General features: G+C 37.1%; 1 protein-coding gene across 1 annotated transcript in view; it reads left to right on the forward strand.

Annotated features, from left to right (window-relative positions):
• The window catches only part of LOC132859388 (uncharacterized), a 9,634-nt gene extending 351 nt beyond the window's left edge, over window positions 1-9,283 (forward strand). The window contains exon 2 of the mRNA XM_060890126.1: window positions 3,916-9,283. Coding sequence (XP_060746109.1) covers window positions 3,952-8,643 — 4,692 coding nt within the window. The 5' untranslated portion in view covers window positions 3,916-3,951 and the 3' untranslated portion in view covers window positions 8,644-9,283. The remainder of the gene's footprint in view (window positions 1-3,915) is intronic.
• Window positions 9,284-18,408: the final 9,125 nt, after the last annotated feature.

Below are 18,408 nucleotides of genomic sequence, written 5' to 3' on the forward strand. Positions count from 1 at the left end.
GAAATAAAAAAAGAAGTATATTGATGTGTATAATGAGTATATTGAGGATATTGATGTGTATAATGAGTATATTGAGGATATTGATGTGTATAATGAGTATATTGAGGATATTGATGTGTATAATGAGGATATTGAGGATATTGATGTGTATAATGAGGATATTGATGTGTATAATGAGTATTAATGTGTAGAACTATATTTCTATATTTCAGTAAAACAGTTACTAAAACAGTTAATAAAAGCTCCTTTACACTAATTAGATTTTCTATCATATATAATACAGTTTTAGTCCTTGTGTGATTTCTCTTAAAGTGGATCTCGGTTAATTTACGTCTCATTTACAGACTTTCTTGTGATTTTATTTATTTATTTATTTAAACGTGAGTGTTTACACAGAGTTCTACAGTTGCTATAGTAGATAATAAAGCATATTTTACTGCAATTATTTTTTTTTTTAATGCATCTACATATATAAGAATGTATGTAGAAAGATACATACATCATTTTATATATTATGCTATATGGTGTATGTATGTGTGTATGTGTGTGTGTGTATATATATATATATTGGCTTGGTCCTTGTGTGCAGTGAAATTTATCTAAGTGGTTTACATCTATTTATTTATTTATTTATTTATTTATTTGGTTAGGGCTATATTTATCTTTGCTCAAGCCTTGTTGATAAGTCAAACCACCTGTACAGATTTCTTAACTTATGTCTTTATTTGAGATTGAGAACTAGATGAATAAATGTAGTTCATGCTTGTAGACGTGACAATGGGTTTTTAAAAAGTCTGGAAAGGCGGAGAGAGAAATTTTAGAGAGTCGTGGACATACTTTACATCTTATTTTTTGCATTATTTTTTTCCTTTATTATCCCCAAATAAAGATTGTTTAACAGAGATCTGGGACACAATAGTTAAGCATTAAAAAGACTTCTTGGAAATGTTCTTCTTGTATAGTAAATTTCTTAATCCTGGTGAAGCATGTTGGCTGTGTTTGTGAGAAACTAATCTTGATCACTGTCCTGTCTGGACTTGATGCCTCCTAGCTCTTCATTCAGAAATGTAGATTGTGTGGAGAAAATAATTTGTACTGGATAAGGTAATGTGAGCTGAGAAGGAATGTGACACTTTAAACTGCTATTGTTGTTGATCTTCTTGCGCTTCTGATGGCAAGCTTTAGCCACCTATCTGAGGTGGCTCTCCAGTTGTTATTTAAATTCGGAACCTCTTCAGGTGTGAACAGCCGCTTGCACCTTTCTGAGTACAGAGTATAAGAACATCCTCCTTGGGCCTTCTCTTCTCTTTTCATCACATTGTGTCCTTTATACATACAGCGTTGTCTGGTGTAACGCATATTATATCCCCAATAAGCATTTTAAAATTGCTTTAAAACACTTCTTTACGTTTACAAATGTCTCTTGCTCTAAACTTAAATGATCACGCATAATAATTGAGCATAATGGCTACATAATGTGTGAACAGTACAAAAATGCGGTGTTCATATAAATAAATAAATATATAAATTCAGTTAGTCTGGAAAAATGTACCATACAAGAGGTTTTTTAAAGAGTGTTTGTGTGTTTACATACACCTAAACCTTGATTGGTATCTATCTAAATGATAGATAGGTACGTAGATAGATAGATAGGTACGTAGATAGATAGAGAGGTACGTAGATAAGTAAATAGATAGGTACGTAGATAGATAGATAGGTACGTAGATAAGTAAATAGATAGATACGTAGATAAGTAAATAGATAGATACGTAGATAAGTAAATAGATAGATACGTAGATAGATAGATAGATAGATAGATAGATAGATATATACGTAGATAGATACGTAGATAAGTACATAGATACGTAGATAAGTAGATAGATACGTAGATAAGTAGATAGATAAGTAGATAAGTACATAGATACGTAGATAAGTAGATAGATACGTAGATAAGTAGATAGATACGTAGATAAGTAGATAGATACGCAGATAAGTAGATAGATACGTAGATAAGTAGATAGATACGTAGATAAGTAGATAGATACGTAGATACGTAGATAAGTAGATAGATACGTAGGTAGATAGATGGATAGATGCGTAGATGGATAGATACGTAGATGGATGGATGGGTAGATACGTAGATGGATACATAGATATGTAGATAGATGGATAGATAGATAGATACATACATAGATAGATATAGATAGATACATACATACATACATACATACACATACAAACAAAATGTTATTTAGTATCTACCGGAAGTGGTTAATATTACAAAATGTGCAAATATATGTACAATAAATAAATAAAGCTATGGCAGGAAATATGTGCATAAGAATATGGACATATGTGCTTGTTGTATATACAGAGCAATATGTGTAAAAAAAAATATATATATATATATATCTCAAATATCATTATGTACAGTACATGTGTGCATTACAGCAACGAAGATAATGTACATAAATGGAGGTAAACTAATTAGAGTAGAGTAGAGTAGAGTAGGAAATTAATTTACAGTTATATACATTTATTTTATTTGGTAATTAATTTTGGACAAACTTTGTAAACAGATTACAATAGACATAACGTTGTAGACATAATATTGTAAACAATAGACATAACATTTACTTACAGGGAAACACATGTCAAGGTCGTGTTGTGCAGTCACGTGTCTGGGGGAGGGGTGTGTGAGTGTGTTTGGGGGGTGTAGTTAATGACAAATCTATTGTGGAAATTTTTTGTTAAAATTATATGAAGTAGGAAAGAAGTAAGGTAAGGAGTGAAGAACAAGAGAAGGTAAAGGAGAAGCATATGGTGAGGTAGTTAAACATTATAAGGTAAATGGGCCATTAAGATTGTGGAGGCCCCAGAAGACCTTGGTTAAAGTCATCAGCTTCGGTATCTCTGTGCAAATATTGTCTACTGGACAAACTATCCCTGGTACCACCTGGTTTGTTTTGTCTTTGTGACTGCCAATAAACCTACCTCAACTGCATCCAGTCTTCATCAGTTTGGCTGTTCATTTCTTCTTTGAATTCCATCTTAGAATTATTGTTTACAACTATAGTCAGATTGTAAGAGTTAGCTTTGGCCAATGCAGGTTGGAGAGAAGTTTTTACTACATGTGGTTTGCATATAGACACTACCAATCAGAGAAGTATTTGTTTTTGGTTGTTTTGTGCAGTACAAATAAATTTTGTAAATGTAATTATTTAATTGTAATTAGTATTATGTAATAGTTTGTAAAATGTATTTATGAATCTATGTATTATATTTAAATTTTATTACATTTTTATTATGTGATTATATATAATCTTTATTTTCTCTTTTCTCAGATGATTTTGCATATTTGAGTTTAGTATCAGGAACCTGTTATTGTTGGTTCCTAACACTAAGAACTTATTTCAGTGTATGTGAGAAGTGTGAGTGAGTTGAAGACCAAGTAGGAGATTACAGGAAATAAGAATAATTACAAAAATACGATAATATATATGTGCCTGAGACTACTGCATTTAAGCTGCTAAAAAAATTAAAAGAGAAATGACAATCAAAAGAAAGGCAAATAGAAATGTTATATGAAGTGCTTATGCTGTAGCTAAAGTGGGATCGTTAAAGTGTTATGACCTTTATTTGTAAAGGCAGATCCTAGACAAAATTAGTTGCTGTTATCAGGTATGGTTCAGGAGCTATACGATCAAGACAAAACTGTACACCTTGTGATCCTGCTTCATCCTGAAGACTTTCGGGGCTACTATCAGAACTTGTTTTTATAAATTATTAATCCATAACTCCTGATTAGGTCATTTAACTCTGCTGTGGTGTAATTGGGAAAAAAAAGACTTTTTGTTATGACATTTAATTATGCTTTATGTATAAGACATTTTTATTATTATTATTTTGGGACAGTCAGAAACTACGCCATCACCGAAGAACCAGCAGGGGATGAGATCATCCCTCACAATGCAGCCATACAGTCACACAACTCCTGTAATAAATCAACTGCCTGCAACACAATGGACTTCCTGCAGTAGGATGCCTAGCCCTGCAATACAGGTGCAATATTACAATATGCAACAAATTGTGTCACATCAACAAAATATTCAACAGTCTCATGGATTAAGGAATGATCAGTCTTCCTCTCAGCCTGTTTCAAGTTCAGCACATTTGCAGGCAAGACAGATGCCGTTTAGCAACTCATGGAGCGAAGTTTCTCTCAGACATTCATCTCAAACAACAGCTACTTTACCAAATGGACACTTTGCACAATTGCCAGCCTCCCAGCATGGGACCCTCACTCAAAACACCAACCATCATTTCTACTCAAGGCATGATGACCGTGATATTGTTCCTCAGCAGAACTATAATATGGTACCCTTGAACAATGTCAGCGGTACGACCGTTTCTTCATTCTCTTCTGCTCATAGTAATGCAAATAATGTAGCTGAACAAAATAACCTGAGACATCAGTCAGTTTCACCCCAGTACAAGTATTCCAATGGACATAATCATAGAATGAACATTCATCAACCTGCAGTTCAGCCACAACAAACAGATCTGTTTTATCAGGTTCTGTCTAATCAGGCACCGCAGAACCATCACAACAATCAAGGTCAGATAAGAGAAGGAATAGAAAATGGTGTTTTATATAACTCTTATAACCACCACCATGCTACATCACAAAGACACATCACTCCATTGCAGCCTTCATACTACAATCAACAGACTGGTCAGAGCCATTCAAGCTATATGGCTAATCAGGTTCAATATTCATCACAAACCCATCATCAGCCTCCAGTCTACAGAACGGAGAACAATTCTGCCAGTTACGCTCTTTTAAATAACCCGCCTTCATACTCATCAAACACAATTCACCACTTTGTCAATCAAAATCAGAGGATAAATCAAAGTGCAGAATTAGGTTTACCTCATGTCCAGCCCCAGATTCAACAGCAACATTGCAGCACCAAGCAAGCTACTGTACCTGCCATTCAACGCAACAAACAATCACAAGACTTACAATTAAATAACCCAGTCAATAGGTCCTCACAAGTTATATCTTCTAACAAACCTACCAGGACATCACCTTCCAGCTATTCAGAACCGAATCTCAACTACACCAAAGTCAATGTACAGGCTACGCAAGAGAAGCAGAGCACACAAATGCCTTCTCAAAAGCATGGCACTAGACCTCAGCAAAAACAAAGCCACATTCCCACTAATGAAGGCTACTCTAAGACACCAGAATCTGCCCATTATAGTGCCTATCCAACCCTACACAGTAAAAATATCCAAAGGGTGACGGACCATCAGACACCTGTCCAGAGAACAGAAATTTTAAAAGAGAATGATGTGCTTGGAAATCAAGTGACAGTATCAGATGTTCCAAGATTTGATGGGATACAGAGCAGAGGAACACAGACAGACTTGAAAACTGAGAGAAAAGTTGGATGTGAAAGTAACAGACATGGAGAAGTGCAGTACATTGAGGACATAAATGAAAATCTGGAGCTTATAATTGCACAGCAGAAAGTGCTTCAACAATCCCGCAAAGCAGTAGCTGTAGTTCCACCAATTTCTCAGCAGGTTCCCGGTCCAGAAAAGAAAGACTGCGGCACAACAAGCTCTGATGATAGCCTGCCCTTCAAGATAGATGCTGTCTGGTCTCTTGATAAGGACGCCAAGAACGTGGACCAAGACCCAAATGCACAGAATCAACCCAAAGAAATAACAGAAGAATTACTGCAGGTGTATTCAGTACCACAGGAATGTAATGAAGATGAATCTACAGTTAAGAGCCTAATAGCTGACACTCCAAGCTCTGATGATTCTCTGTCTAAAATGGGCTCGAACACATCTCAAGACCCTGTTTGCGCTACTGTTTCAGCACCAGAAGCTCCAGAGGAGCGCAACAGTGTAGAGACTGACGAATCAAATTGCAATAGAGTTGACTTGTCCGAGGTTGAAGTGCTTAAATTTACAGTGGTGAATTTTAAAAACTGGGTGAAGTTTTCTGAAAGTCAACTAGAAAGCAATATAAAAGAACCAGTAGCAGATCTTGAGAAGCATCTCGTGGATCTCTACTGGGATGGAAATGCACAAAATATATTAAAACAACTGCATGTGCTCCTGGCAGATTTCAGTAGTCTCTCTTCTCATTTGTCCAGGAAAGAAGTGCACACGGCAGTGTTTCAATATCTTCAACCCAAAGACTTATTGAAACTGGAACATGGTTATCACATTCTGAAAAACGACACAAACATACCAACTGAGGAATTTAGGTCCTCGTGGTTGAACGTGGATGGACAGACTGCTGATATAGAAAATATTCTTGCAGAACCAATTTTGGAATTAAACCTTACTGATTATGCTTTACTGGTGGGTCACAATACTCTTAATGCTTATTCAGAGTCTGAACCTTCCACAAAGGTGAGTGATGCAGAAACCCATTGCCATAAGGACAAGGCGACTACTAAAGAGCTTGCAAACTCGCAGCTATGTGACAGTAAATCCCTTGATAAAATCTATACGCAAGAACCATCAAAGAAGCGTGAAGATGAAAACCTGAAACACCAGCAGCAAAATCAAAATTTAAATCCTGAGGAATCTGAAGACTCAAATGAAACAGCAGACACCCTGTCCAAGATCAGTAGAACAGAATGTGAACAAGTCTGCGGAGATGCAAGAAAGGAGCTTGGTACTTCTAAGACTTACTCAGAATCCGTTGAGCAGGCAGATCTTTTAAATGAAGCTGATTCCAGCAATGACCCTAAATTAATTGAACTCTCACTTCTGTCATCTGATGATACTAGAACAATTTCTAAGGAACAGACTGGCTGCGATTGGCAAAAAGAGCCTTCTCAGTTGTGCCAGGATGAAACGACAGTTTTGGTCATCCCAGACAGTGAGTCAAAAGATTTCTGCAATTCAGGCAAGCCAATCAAGTTCACTTGCCATCATGTGGCTGACAGCAAAAGGGATGTTGAAAATTTCTGCCCCAGGTGCTGGGAAGAGACACCTTTACTGGATCTAGAAGAAGCTCTCCACAGCCCAGAGGAGAGTATTCCTAATATGAGAAGTCCTCCTCAACAGTATGATCAAAGTCAGTATGATCAAAGCTGTAATCCACACTCTGATAATGCAGTACAATTTGAGTCTGGATTACCAGAGAGTAGCAGCATAGCTGGCTCACCAACTTCAAAGGATGATGTATCCGAAGTCACTTTCTCAGAACCAGAATTTAACCCAGGTGATACCGTAGAGTGTCCGGCACCAAATATTGAAAAACCAGTCGTTCCAGCGCAAACCAAAATTCCAACAGATGAGGTTTCTCCATGGAAAAATCGACCACACAAAAAGTTAAAACTATCCAAACAGGAAAAAAAGACTGTAGATGAACTTTTCACTGCTGATGAAAAAGCTAACTCCAAAAATATACATCCAAGTGACCTTACTGTTACCCTAGCTGAAGATGACCAGAAATGTTGTGACGAAAGGAAAGAAACAGAAGGAAGAAAAACTCCAATCAAGCAAAAAATTCAACTTAATGCTTCAGAACCTGATAAACAAGACCTGAATGTGAACATGTGCTCAGAGAGCAGCAGTAACTCTTCAATTCCTTCAGCCTATAGAGTTAATATGAGCCTCGAAGATCCAGACACTGATCTAGGTGATTCAAAACAGAGCTCTAATTTACCAATTAAAGAATCAGAATTATCTGATACTTCACCAGATAAAGAAGCGCATGAACAAGTGCCCTCAGAGGGTGTTAACCTCACCGTGCCAAATGTAGCACAAGTGTGTGAGGCTCAATCTCTCTTACAGAAAATTGAAAAGAGAAAAACAGACATTCTGTCACCGACAACAGCATCAAAACAAAAATATTCTTCACCAAGATATCCACCATATAAAAAGGTAAAGGTTAATAGAACTATATCAGCACCTGCCGAAGATGACCTTTTCACCCCGGATATCGTGGTTAAGAAAGCTAGCAGTTCAAGTGACCTTAATGTTAATCCTTCTGAAGATGTACAGCATCATTTTAAAGATGAAAGAAACAAAAAAGGAGAAGAACGAAAGTCTTCAGTCACTCATCGCAATCAGCATTCTGGCCAAATTACAACAGACGCACATGGGAAACTGACAACGGTATCTGTTAAGTCTCAAGTGATAAATGATATGTTTCAACCGAAAAGACCGACTGTTGCAGCAAATTCCAATGGCAACAACAAGAAAATACTTGGTAATACACAACCAACTGGACAAAGCGAAGGAAAGAAAAATATGAAATTTGCACTGTATGGATTTAATAATGGCAATGGCAGAATGGTTCAGCAGCAGTTCTTCAACAGGACAAAGTCATCAACAGCTCCTGTTTACATCACAGTTTCATGCACAAATGAAACATCCCAGAGCTACAAGGAGGACACGCTTTCGGCTAAGCAAAAGGTCTATAGCCAGTGGAGTAACACGTTTGTGGAAACAAAAAAGAGTACCTCTTCTCATAAGAAACGTCAAAATGGTGTGAAAGGAGAACTGGATTCCATGATGAAAGCACTCAAAAGACACCGTAAAGAAATATCTGCTATCAGAGAGAAGCAACCCACAGGTGGTTTGAAGCAAAAGAAGATTGTATAAAAGTGCTGAAGATTTTCTTTGAAGACAAAAAGCTGAAATGAACCCTTGCTGATGAAAATATAACTGTGGGAACAAAAACTACACTGGCTCTTTAGTATGTTATAAAATAAGCTTTTGCTTATACAGAACCAGAGAGTGTTGGCCAAGAATTAGCTCATGAACCATCACGCTTGTCTTTTAATAATGAGTTAGTGTGACTCACACCACCATTAATGTACAGAGCTGCATGCTAAAAAGAAAAAGGTGGACTTGTATCTTGAAAAAAACTTGAAAGCTATACAAAAACTATGTGCACTGACTGTGGATTTAGCTATTTACATGAAATTGTCTTTGATTCACATCTGGTTCAATCTGGTTAAAAAGTGTCAAACAAGCCATTTCGTCTGAACTTGTTTTATGGTGAATTGTAAAAGCTAGCATTATGGTTCATTTCTGTGCTGAATCCACTCCTCTATTCTTTCACTTAAAACGTCTAGTGAAAGAGTTCTTTGTTCTCTTTCCTACTATAAGTAGCATGAAATGGTTGATTTGTAACTGATAATATTCTGTGTGTCATTTTACTTCACTACATTTTTAGTGGTTCATGAACTTTAAGATTTTATTTGGTCCAAGAGCTGGTAACTTGATGGCCATTGTGAACTTTTTGTACCTTTTTTTTATATTGTTGATCTGTATTTTTGTAAACACTTTTATAATAAATTCTTTGTAAAAAAAAAAAAAAAAAAATTTGTCATTGGGTGAATTAGTTTTGTGAAAATCAAATAAATTAACAGCTTCATCTTGTGGAAGGAAAACTCAATGAAAGCATTTTTAAGAGTTAAAAAAATATAAATTAAATATCTATTTAATGTCTTTTTAGTGAATATCTTTGGACAGGGGAAAGACTTGTAACTGAAATTCAGAATATAAACATTATTTAGTTAAATAATAAATATAACACTAGGTGTATGCGGTGTGAGATGGACAGCGTTCATATTGCTAACTGCTTCTGATCGCATTAAGTCAAAGGTCTTAATTATCATAATTATTTTGTCTAGGTCAAAGTCATGAAGGAAGTCTTCAAATCAAAAACCTTTTATTGTCATTTCAACCATATGATGCAGTTGATGCAGTACATAGTGAAATAAAACATTTCTCCAGGACCATGGTGCTGCATAAAACAACACATAGCTAAGGACTAAAAAGTAATGTGCATCTAAAAAATGTTAGGAGGGAGAAAGAATGTTGAAAAGATGCAGAAGGGGAAACATTTTAAATGTTAGATTGTTATGTGTTAAATGTTACGACATTTAAGTAGACGTTGGGGAAATTTATGACATTTAATTGAGGAAGTCTGACTAGCTACGCTTAGAGGCTAGAGCAGGTTAACCACAGAAATGTAAAAATAGATGCTGCACAGTAACCAAAGGCAAATGCAGAAGTTTATAGAGTCTATATCACTAATAAACAGTTTATTAATGCACGATAAATAAGACAAATGGTAAAGAGGCTTGGATTAAGGAAAAATATAAATAAATAATCCACGAGACTTTGAATTGAGAGTTGAGTGTGCAGAATCAAGGATGCACCAGCACTGCTGGACTGGTACTGAGGCAAATACAATCGTATGCAAAAGTTTAGGAACCCCTGACAAGTTCCAAGATTTTCATTTATAAATATTTGGGTGTTTGGATCAGCTATTTCATTTTGATCTATCAAATAACTGAAGGACACAGTAATATTTCAGTAGTGAAATGAGGTTTACAGAAAATTAACAGAAAATGTGCAATATGCATCAAAACAAAATTAGGGGCATAAATTTGGGCACCCTTGCCATTTTGTTGATTTGAATACCTGTAACTACTTAGCACAGGTGCATCAAATCATGAGAGAAGGTATTTAAAGTGGCCAATTGCAAGGTGTTGTTCTCTTTGACTCTCCTCTGAAGAGTGCAACATGGAGGCCTCAAAACAACTCTCAAATGACCTGAAAACAAAGATTGTTCAACATTATGGTTTAGGGGAAGGCTACAAAAAGTTATCGTAGAGATATAAGCTGTCAGTGTCCACTGTGAGGAACATAGTAAGGAAATGGAAGACCACAAGCACAGTTCTTGTTAAGGCCAGAAGTGGCAGGCCACATAGAATATTGGAAAGGCAAAGGATGGTGAGAACAGTCAAAAACAGCCCACAGACCACCTCCAAAGACCTACATCAACTTGCTGCAGATGGTGTCACTGTGCATCGTTCAATAATTCAGCGCACTTTGCACAAGGTGAAGCACAGGAGAGTGATGCGAAAGAAGCCTTTTCTGCACACAAGCCACAAACGGAGTCGCTTGAGGTACGCAAACACACATTTGGATAAGCCAGCTTCATTTTGGAATAAGGTGCTGTGGAGTGATGAACCAAAGATTGAGTTATTTGGTCATAACAAGGGGCATTATGCAAGAACACAAGCATTCCAAGAAAAACACTTGCTACCCACAGTAAAATTTGGTGGAGGTTCCATCAGCTTCTGAACTGAATATTGTACCAATTTTTTTTATAGCTTCACCACAGTGAAGTGAAACTATTTGTGTTACCAATGGTCAGAAAAGACTGCAAATCTATGGACTCCCTGACTAACTGAATGCTAGATGACAAATTGAGAGTGCCATCTCTAATTTTAGCAGTGACATGATCCTTTGAAGAAATCATTTCATTTTCCACATCTATCAAACTGTTTTAAATTTCTTTTACATTTCACATTTTTTAAATTAAATGTGAATGTTTTGCAGAAAAACGTCTCACTCATGTTGAACGCTCAGCAACATAATGAGCAGAGGTAGTGGAAAAATCCAGAGAGATAAGAACCAAGGACACTCATTATTTTTTATCTTACATGCTTGAGGTTTGGTTATAATGGTGACATAATTCCAGACGAATGGGGAAATAATGGTGTCCGGAAAGTTCATATTTGTCCAATAGGAAGAGTTCAAAGTGATCAAAGTGCAGCTGAGATCATAGTTTTAGATAACAAGAGTGTATATAAGGAGCATGGTTTTGAGCCTCATTTTGAAGAAGCATGGATGTCGTGTATGATCGACACTGATCGTCAATAAAGTCTGACTAAATCAGTCTTTCCTTTATTTCCATTATCATGCTAGATTGGGCTAGTCAGGTCAGTGTGGTGATTGGAGATAGATAGATTATTTTAGAGACTCAGTTTTTGTCTAGTTTTTTATACCACAATCTGGACTGATGTTTCAGGAAACCCAGTGTCAGAAATAATCACAGCAACGTTGGATAAAAAAACAGGAGTGTGTTTATGTGTGTGTCCGTGTTTGTGTGTGTGTGTGTATGCATGCATTTGTGTGTGCATATGAGAGAGTTATACATTGTGGCTTTCATATCTTTAATTGGTCTTGACAGGTCTAGGTCAAAGGACATAATCAATTATAATCAATCATAAACAAAATATTGATCATAATTATCATAGTTATTAGAATTTTCATAATTATATGATAATTATACTGATAGGTATCGATAGGTATCATGTGTGTAGATCACCAGTTTTACAAACTGCAATTTTCAAGCTTCATTATAAATGAATGGAGATTCACAATAGGATATTGCATTTTACAAGGCCTGGAATCATAATTAGGGGGTTATTTGCACCGGTGCACAATTCTTAATTAGACCCACATCAGGTTTGCTCAGAGTTCCTTAAGAACTGGGATTATCTAAAGAAAAATGTGGTAACTGCTACATTGCTTTGAGCACTGTGTTTGCTTGTGGTGTTATCTCAAATGTTCTGTCTGCCAAGGCTATCCAGCTCAAAAACATTACAATATTCTCACTATAAAACAGTGGGATATGATCTGGGTTTCCAATCACTAGTTTTCACACATCTCAATGTCACACTCTCGTAAGTCTTCCCACTTCTGTTTTTCATCTTTTGATAGAGACACGTGTATGAATTCTCCAATGATTGTATTTTCAGACTCACTTCTACAGTACATCTGTGATCATCTTAATACAAATTCTTAAACAATAACACATCTACTTCTTTTCACTTCTCAAACTACTTTTTTTCATAATGTGCATCTGGTCCCATATGAATATGAGCTGTGCAGTGCAGATCATGTTTGTTGATGTATTGTGTGCGTGTATTGTTAGTAACAGTGCTGGCCTTATCTATGACCACTTGATTCACCGAATTCACAGCAGAGGTGCTGAGTTTCATATACAGAACACCCTGAAATTCAACTGGTTGATTTGTAGTGTTAATTAGGCTTATTCTCAATTTGCAAATTAAATCTCTGCAGGAAAATGTAAATAATCTTTGAATTTTCTCCCACGCCATAAATGTTCTTCTCAAGATAATCCCAGACGCTCCTGGATTCTGAAATCTTCCACTTGTTTTTGACATCTGTTCAAATTCATCCACAATTAAGTCAGATCTTATCAGGGATGTGAACCTATACTCCCCTTTGTTCCCATGACTGGTAACATAAAGAATGTTTATAGCAGGGCCATCTGTTGTAAGACTGCTTATGGTAGTGGGGGGGGAATATGTGTGTGTGGGGGAGAATGTGTGTGTGTGTGTGGGGGAGAATGTATGTGTGTGCCTGAGAGAAAGAACAATGTGCTCTGTACAGAAAGTCTACAACATTATCAGAGAAGATTGTTTTATACAATTATTCTCACATATGGGAATAGGCCCAGTAAAACTTTTTAATAGTTTTAAAGTAATATATCGTCGCTGTCGGGCGGAATCCTTGTATCTCCAAAACCATTATTTTTCAGGAAATTAAAAAAACGCGTATTTTTTGAGTTATTAAACATTGTATCGTTAAAGTTGTTATTATACCTTATATTGCTATCATATACTGTTGTGTACCAACATTAACACAACATTTTCCCAAAGTCACGTTTTATCGGAGATACAAGCTTTATGACTTGGGAGCAGGGAGATACGAGATTATGCTGTCATTGATAAGAACGGTACGGACACAGACGTCGCTGCTGCCAGCAGTGTTCAATAAAGTCTGCGGTCACGTTGAGCCTTTTGACAAGAGACAAGGCTTCAATAGTTAACCAAAGCTAATGACTGTAGTTACATACATCTTCCTAAACTTTATTTTAAAGGTTTAAGAGCTATAAGTGATGCAATACAAAACACGATAAGCTGATTAGGCTGTCTAATAGGTGGTAATTAGTCTAATCTGCTCGCAAACTTACCTTCGTGGCTCACGAGTTTCTTTCTGCACAAAACAAAACAAAACAGTTTTTTTAACAAAACAGACCTACTCAAATGTATCTAACCTAACTGTTTTCACTTGTTGTGTCCAAAAAACAGTGTTTTACATGCACAGTGCCAAGAGAGGCATTGTCTATAAGTAGGCTGACTTAAATTCAGTAAAATAATAATAAAAACAATAATTTAATAGTGGTATCCAAAACATTCAATTTAATTCAAATATTATATTATAAAAAAACATTTTAAAACGTCAATGAACATGTATAATAAGCAGTAATAAATAGTAATAAATAGATACTAAAGATACTAAACTATAGTATCTATAATAGATACTATAGTAATAAAATACATCAATAACACAGATAAACATAGATAAAATCATAGTTAAAGGAATAGTTCACCCAAAAAATAAAAGTAATAAAGGTCAAATTATCGTTTCACTACGTTATACGGCATGTTTACGTATAATAACGAGGCAAAAAGCCAGCCAGCTTGCTTAAAGTGATGAGCATGACGGCAAAGGCAGCTACTTGTTGAACATAACGGTTTGCCTTGACATTGTAAGATACAATCCTATCTTATCTGCAATGCACAGGGTTTAGTCCGCGTTGCAGTGGATTGTCTTGCGCTAAATTCCTGTCCTCAGACGAGCACCAGAACTAGCGGGGGTCAAGATTTTTTTCTTTGAGCCCCACGAAAATCACTTTAGAAATATGCCGCAAAGCTCTCCTGCGGAGTGAAGAAGAGGTGGAGTTACGAGGTTTCTCAGACAGTTGAAGTGTCCAATGGAGTTAAGAGATTTGCGCTCAAGCTATTTTCAAGGCTTTAGATTGGTTAATAACTTGTAAAAATAACAGACCCAAGTGGGGACTGACCAATAGCATCGATATGTGAAAAAATATGAAATTGACAAAATTTGGACATACAAGGTTTCCGCCCGACAGCGACGATATATGACTAACATATAAATAACCACACCTGAGTCAAAGTGTAAACAAGAAAAGAAGTTTATTGTAATCATAAACTTAGTAAAAGTAGCCAGACTCAGTGCTATCAGGCCTAGGAGAAGTAGGAGTGTAATCTGGGGATCCAGGTTCAGACTCAGAAGGAGAATATGCTAAAGAGGGGGAGAGAGGAGATGGAGGAGAAGCAGGAGTTCCAAGCTCAGGGCAGCAAGGTTCAGCATGAGGACAGCCATCAGTCTGAGTTCTCTGATCAACGAGGTCAGACAAAGGAGTTTGGGTGGAGGAAGTACGAGTCAGAGGTTTCTTCACAATGTGTGAGGAAGTGAAAGGACGCTCAGAGTCTGTTCTCTTTCTGAGAACAGAGCTGTTCCATGAACTTAGAGAGTTCATGGGTTATATGACACAGCTGAAAGCAACGGTAACCAGTCAAAAGTTCAGCTGGAACAGGCCTCATGTAGGGAGAAGGGCGAGACAGCTGAATCATTCGAGCAGCTGGACGAACCTGCTGACTCTGAGATTGAGGATCTAAGGGAAAAGGAAGTACCTGACCTTTATAGGAGGTAACCTTTATTAGAAATAGAGGAACTAAGGCTTAAAGTAGTGACAGATAAGTGACAGACTGAGATCATAACAAAGTTCATAAGTTCAACAAGCTTAAGGAGTCAACCTAGAACTCCACTTATATACAAAGCAACATTATAACAGCAAGGGCTTAGCAAAAATAGCAATACAACATAACCAATATACTGTAAGTATCATAATTCAAACTCATAAGGTTACCATATAATCAGTATAAATTATATACAGTATTGAATAGCAAGAAAAGAAATGAGGAAACTTACTCAAAGGGCAGTAAAGGGCAGTAAAGGGCAGACTTGATTGTGGAAAATAAGGGGGATTCAAAAAAGGTCATGTAAATGATTAGGCGGGGCTTCAATTACAACTTTGAGAAATACAGTGATACCTCGAGATACGAGTGCTTTGACATACAAATTTTTTGAGATACGAGCTGTGATTCGACCAAATTTTTGCCTTGAGATACGAACGAATTTTTGAGATACGAGCATCCAAGCTGACGCCGCCGAAACAAAGTTTCAACAACCACGTGTGCTCTGTTTCCCCCGCCTCAGCTTCCCGCATCTCACTCGGTTAGCGTTTGTGTAGCTTGCTTTGTTAACACTTGTGTAAAGCTGTGCTTGTATTTTGTGCTTTTATTTTGCGTTCAGTACAACTTTATCGCATTTAAAACCATGGGTCCTAAGAAAGTGAGTGTAAAGGCAAAAACAAGTGAAGAGAAAAGCGATGAAGAAAATTAAGCAAAATTAATGTAAAGAAAACAGAAATTGTAGCAATTAAGTTCAGTTAAGTTACGGAGAATTTCAGTTAAGTTCATTCATTTTAGTGAAGTTTAGTTAAGTTCCATGTAAGTGTAAAGTAGCATAAAGAGTGTACAGTAGCGAGTAACTGAACGAAAGTGAAAGTGTAATTCCTCCTAACTCCTCCGCCTGTTTAGTCCTCCCTCAACCTCCGTGTGCATCTTCCGTAAAGTAAAACCAGTTTATTTTTTTAACATTCTCTTTTATTACTATATGTTTTTATACAATATTTGTCATTTATAAATACAGGTACTGTACATTTTTCATATTCAAAACACATAAACAAAACAACTGGAGTGGAATTTTGCGAGCTGGAACGGATTAATGGGATTTCAATTAATTGAGATTGAGATACGGGCAAGGTCACGGAACGAATTAAACTCGTATCTCGAGGTATTAGTGTAATGGGAAATTGCCTGAAAGTATGTAAATTAAAAGAGGAGGTGCCTAGAGGTGCCAGGGTATATATTAAGGGGATTTTCTTGGGGAAGGGAGAACTTTTTGGGTTGCAGGTGGATGTTATTTTGGGTTTTTTATTTGATTGCTTTTGACTAAGAGATTTTTCCTTGAGCTCAATGGAAGTGTTGGCTGATTGACTGCAATAAAGAAGTATGCTCATTCTCATCCAGGTCTGGAGAGTCTTCTCATTGTTTTATTTTTTTGCAATTATAGTGTTATTAGCAAAGTTTATTTAGACCTGCAAATACTAGGCTAAAAGCTTAAGAGTGCGGTTCACCCTGAGATATGTCTGCTCGGAGGGGGCTGTGAGTTCAGACTTCTTTGAAATTCTCTATCTTAAAAAACATACTCTCTATTGCCTCTTCACCTTCTGCCTCTTCCCCTTCCTCTGCTGATGTGATCAGGTTTTTGTTGCTTGGACCATTGATTGCATCATTGTGAGTTGAACTTTGCGAGCCTGTGCTTCTCTTTATTTTTCTGTTTGCTGCAGCCCGCTTTGTGTGAGCAGTTTCTCTGCATGAAGAGTTCAGTTAAGCTCAGTTTCCTAGTTTCCCACATGATGCATAGTTTTTTCACTTTGTCAGATATTTCTGGGTTGAGTCCATTCAAGAAGCTGGTTCTCAAGTGCACCTCATATGCTGTCACTTTCCCCTCACGCGTGTCATCTGGATGATTAAGATCGCTGTGCACATTGTGCATTTCCGTGAGGCGGTAAAGGAAAACTTTTCCCTGTTGCTTGCACAGTGCGATTTTAATCATGTCCAATTTCGCCATCAGTGCTTTGACATGCATCTTGCAGTCGTAGAGTCGTAGTTTTCTGTAAAAGGCAATTCTTCCACTGTCATGTTTTGAGTGCTCTGCACACACATTTTCATCAGGCTAGTCGCATTTGATTCGCACGATATCAGGACAGGGAGGTGATCATGAGCATGTTCAGTGTCCTTCATTGTTCATGAGTAGTGTGCTAACATCGGTGATCATTAGGTCCTGCTACTTCCACCATGGGCATTGTGATCTTTTCCTTTATTATCAGATAATAGGACGGGGAAATTCTTCATCATTGCCGCTGACAGGTGAATTTGACCTCGTCAAATGGCGTCTGTTGTTCTTGGCGGTTAGTGCACGCTGCGTCTGGTGGTGTGCACAGACCTTCCTGATTAGGCAGATCCGAGTAGAGCTAAGGTCTCACTGTTAAGTCAGGAGCTGGTGCTAGTGGGTCATACGTGTTAGTTGGTTGTGGCTGTGGTGCAGCTGCCTCCAGAAGTGGTTGCGGAGGTGGTCAATCCAGGTCAGGACTGTCTGAAAAAGACTTAAGACACTGGAGACTTTTTAAGCCTAGATAGTCAGATGGTCACTTTGGATTAGATTGTGGTTTTCTCTACCTTTTGTTTCTTCTGCTTCTGATTTCCACATAATGAAGGCTGTCCAGGTTACCATTGGTCTTACATGTTTTCTTTTCTTCCTGTCATTATCTTTTTCAGTTTGCACTAATTTCAGAAAAGCCACAGAAAGCCTGTTTTACTTCTCTTGTACTTTTTACTTCTTGTTGGCCTCCTCTCTCTTTTTTTCTCTGACCTGCCTTGTACTACGGAGAGTCTCTACACCGAGCTAATCAGACCTTGGTGGTGGTTTACCCTAAACCTTGCAAACAAGACACCTAAAGCACCTAAACCCAGATTAGTGCAGTGCTTTTACTTTATTTCTTTTCCCTTGGCTACGCACTAGGTGCCTATTCAGGTTCCT

The sequence above is a fragment of the Tachysurus vachellii genome, chromosome 16 (assembly GCF_030014155.1).
Source record: "Tachysurus vachellii isolate PV-2020 chromosome 16, HZAU_Pvac_v1, whole genome shotgun sequence".
Lineage (NCBI taxonomy): Eukaryota > Metazoa > Chordata > Actinopteri > Siluriformes > Bagridae > Tachysurus > Tachysurus vachellii.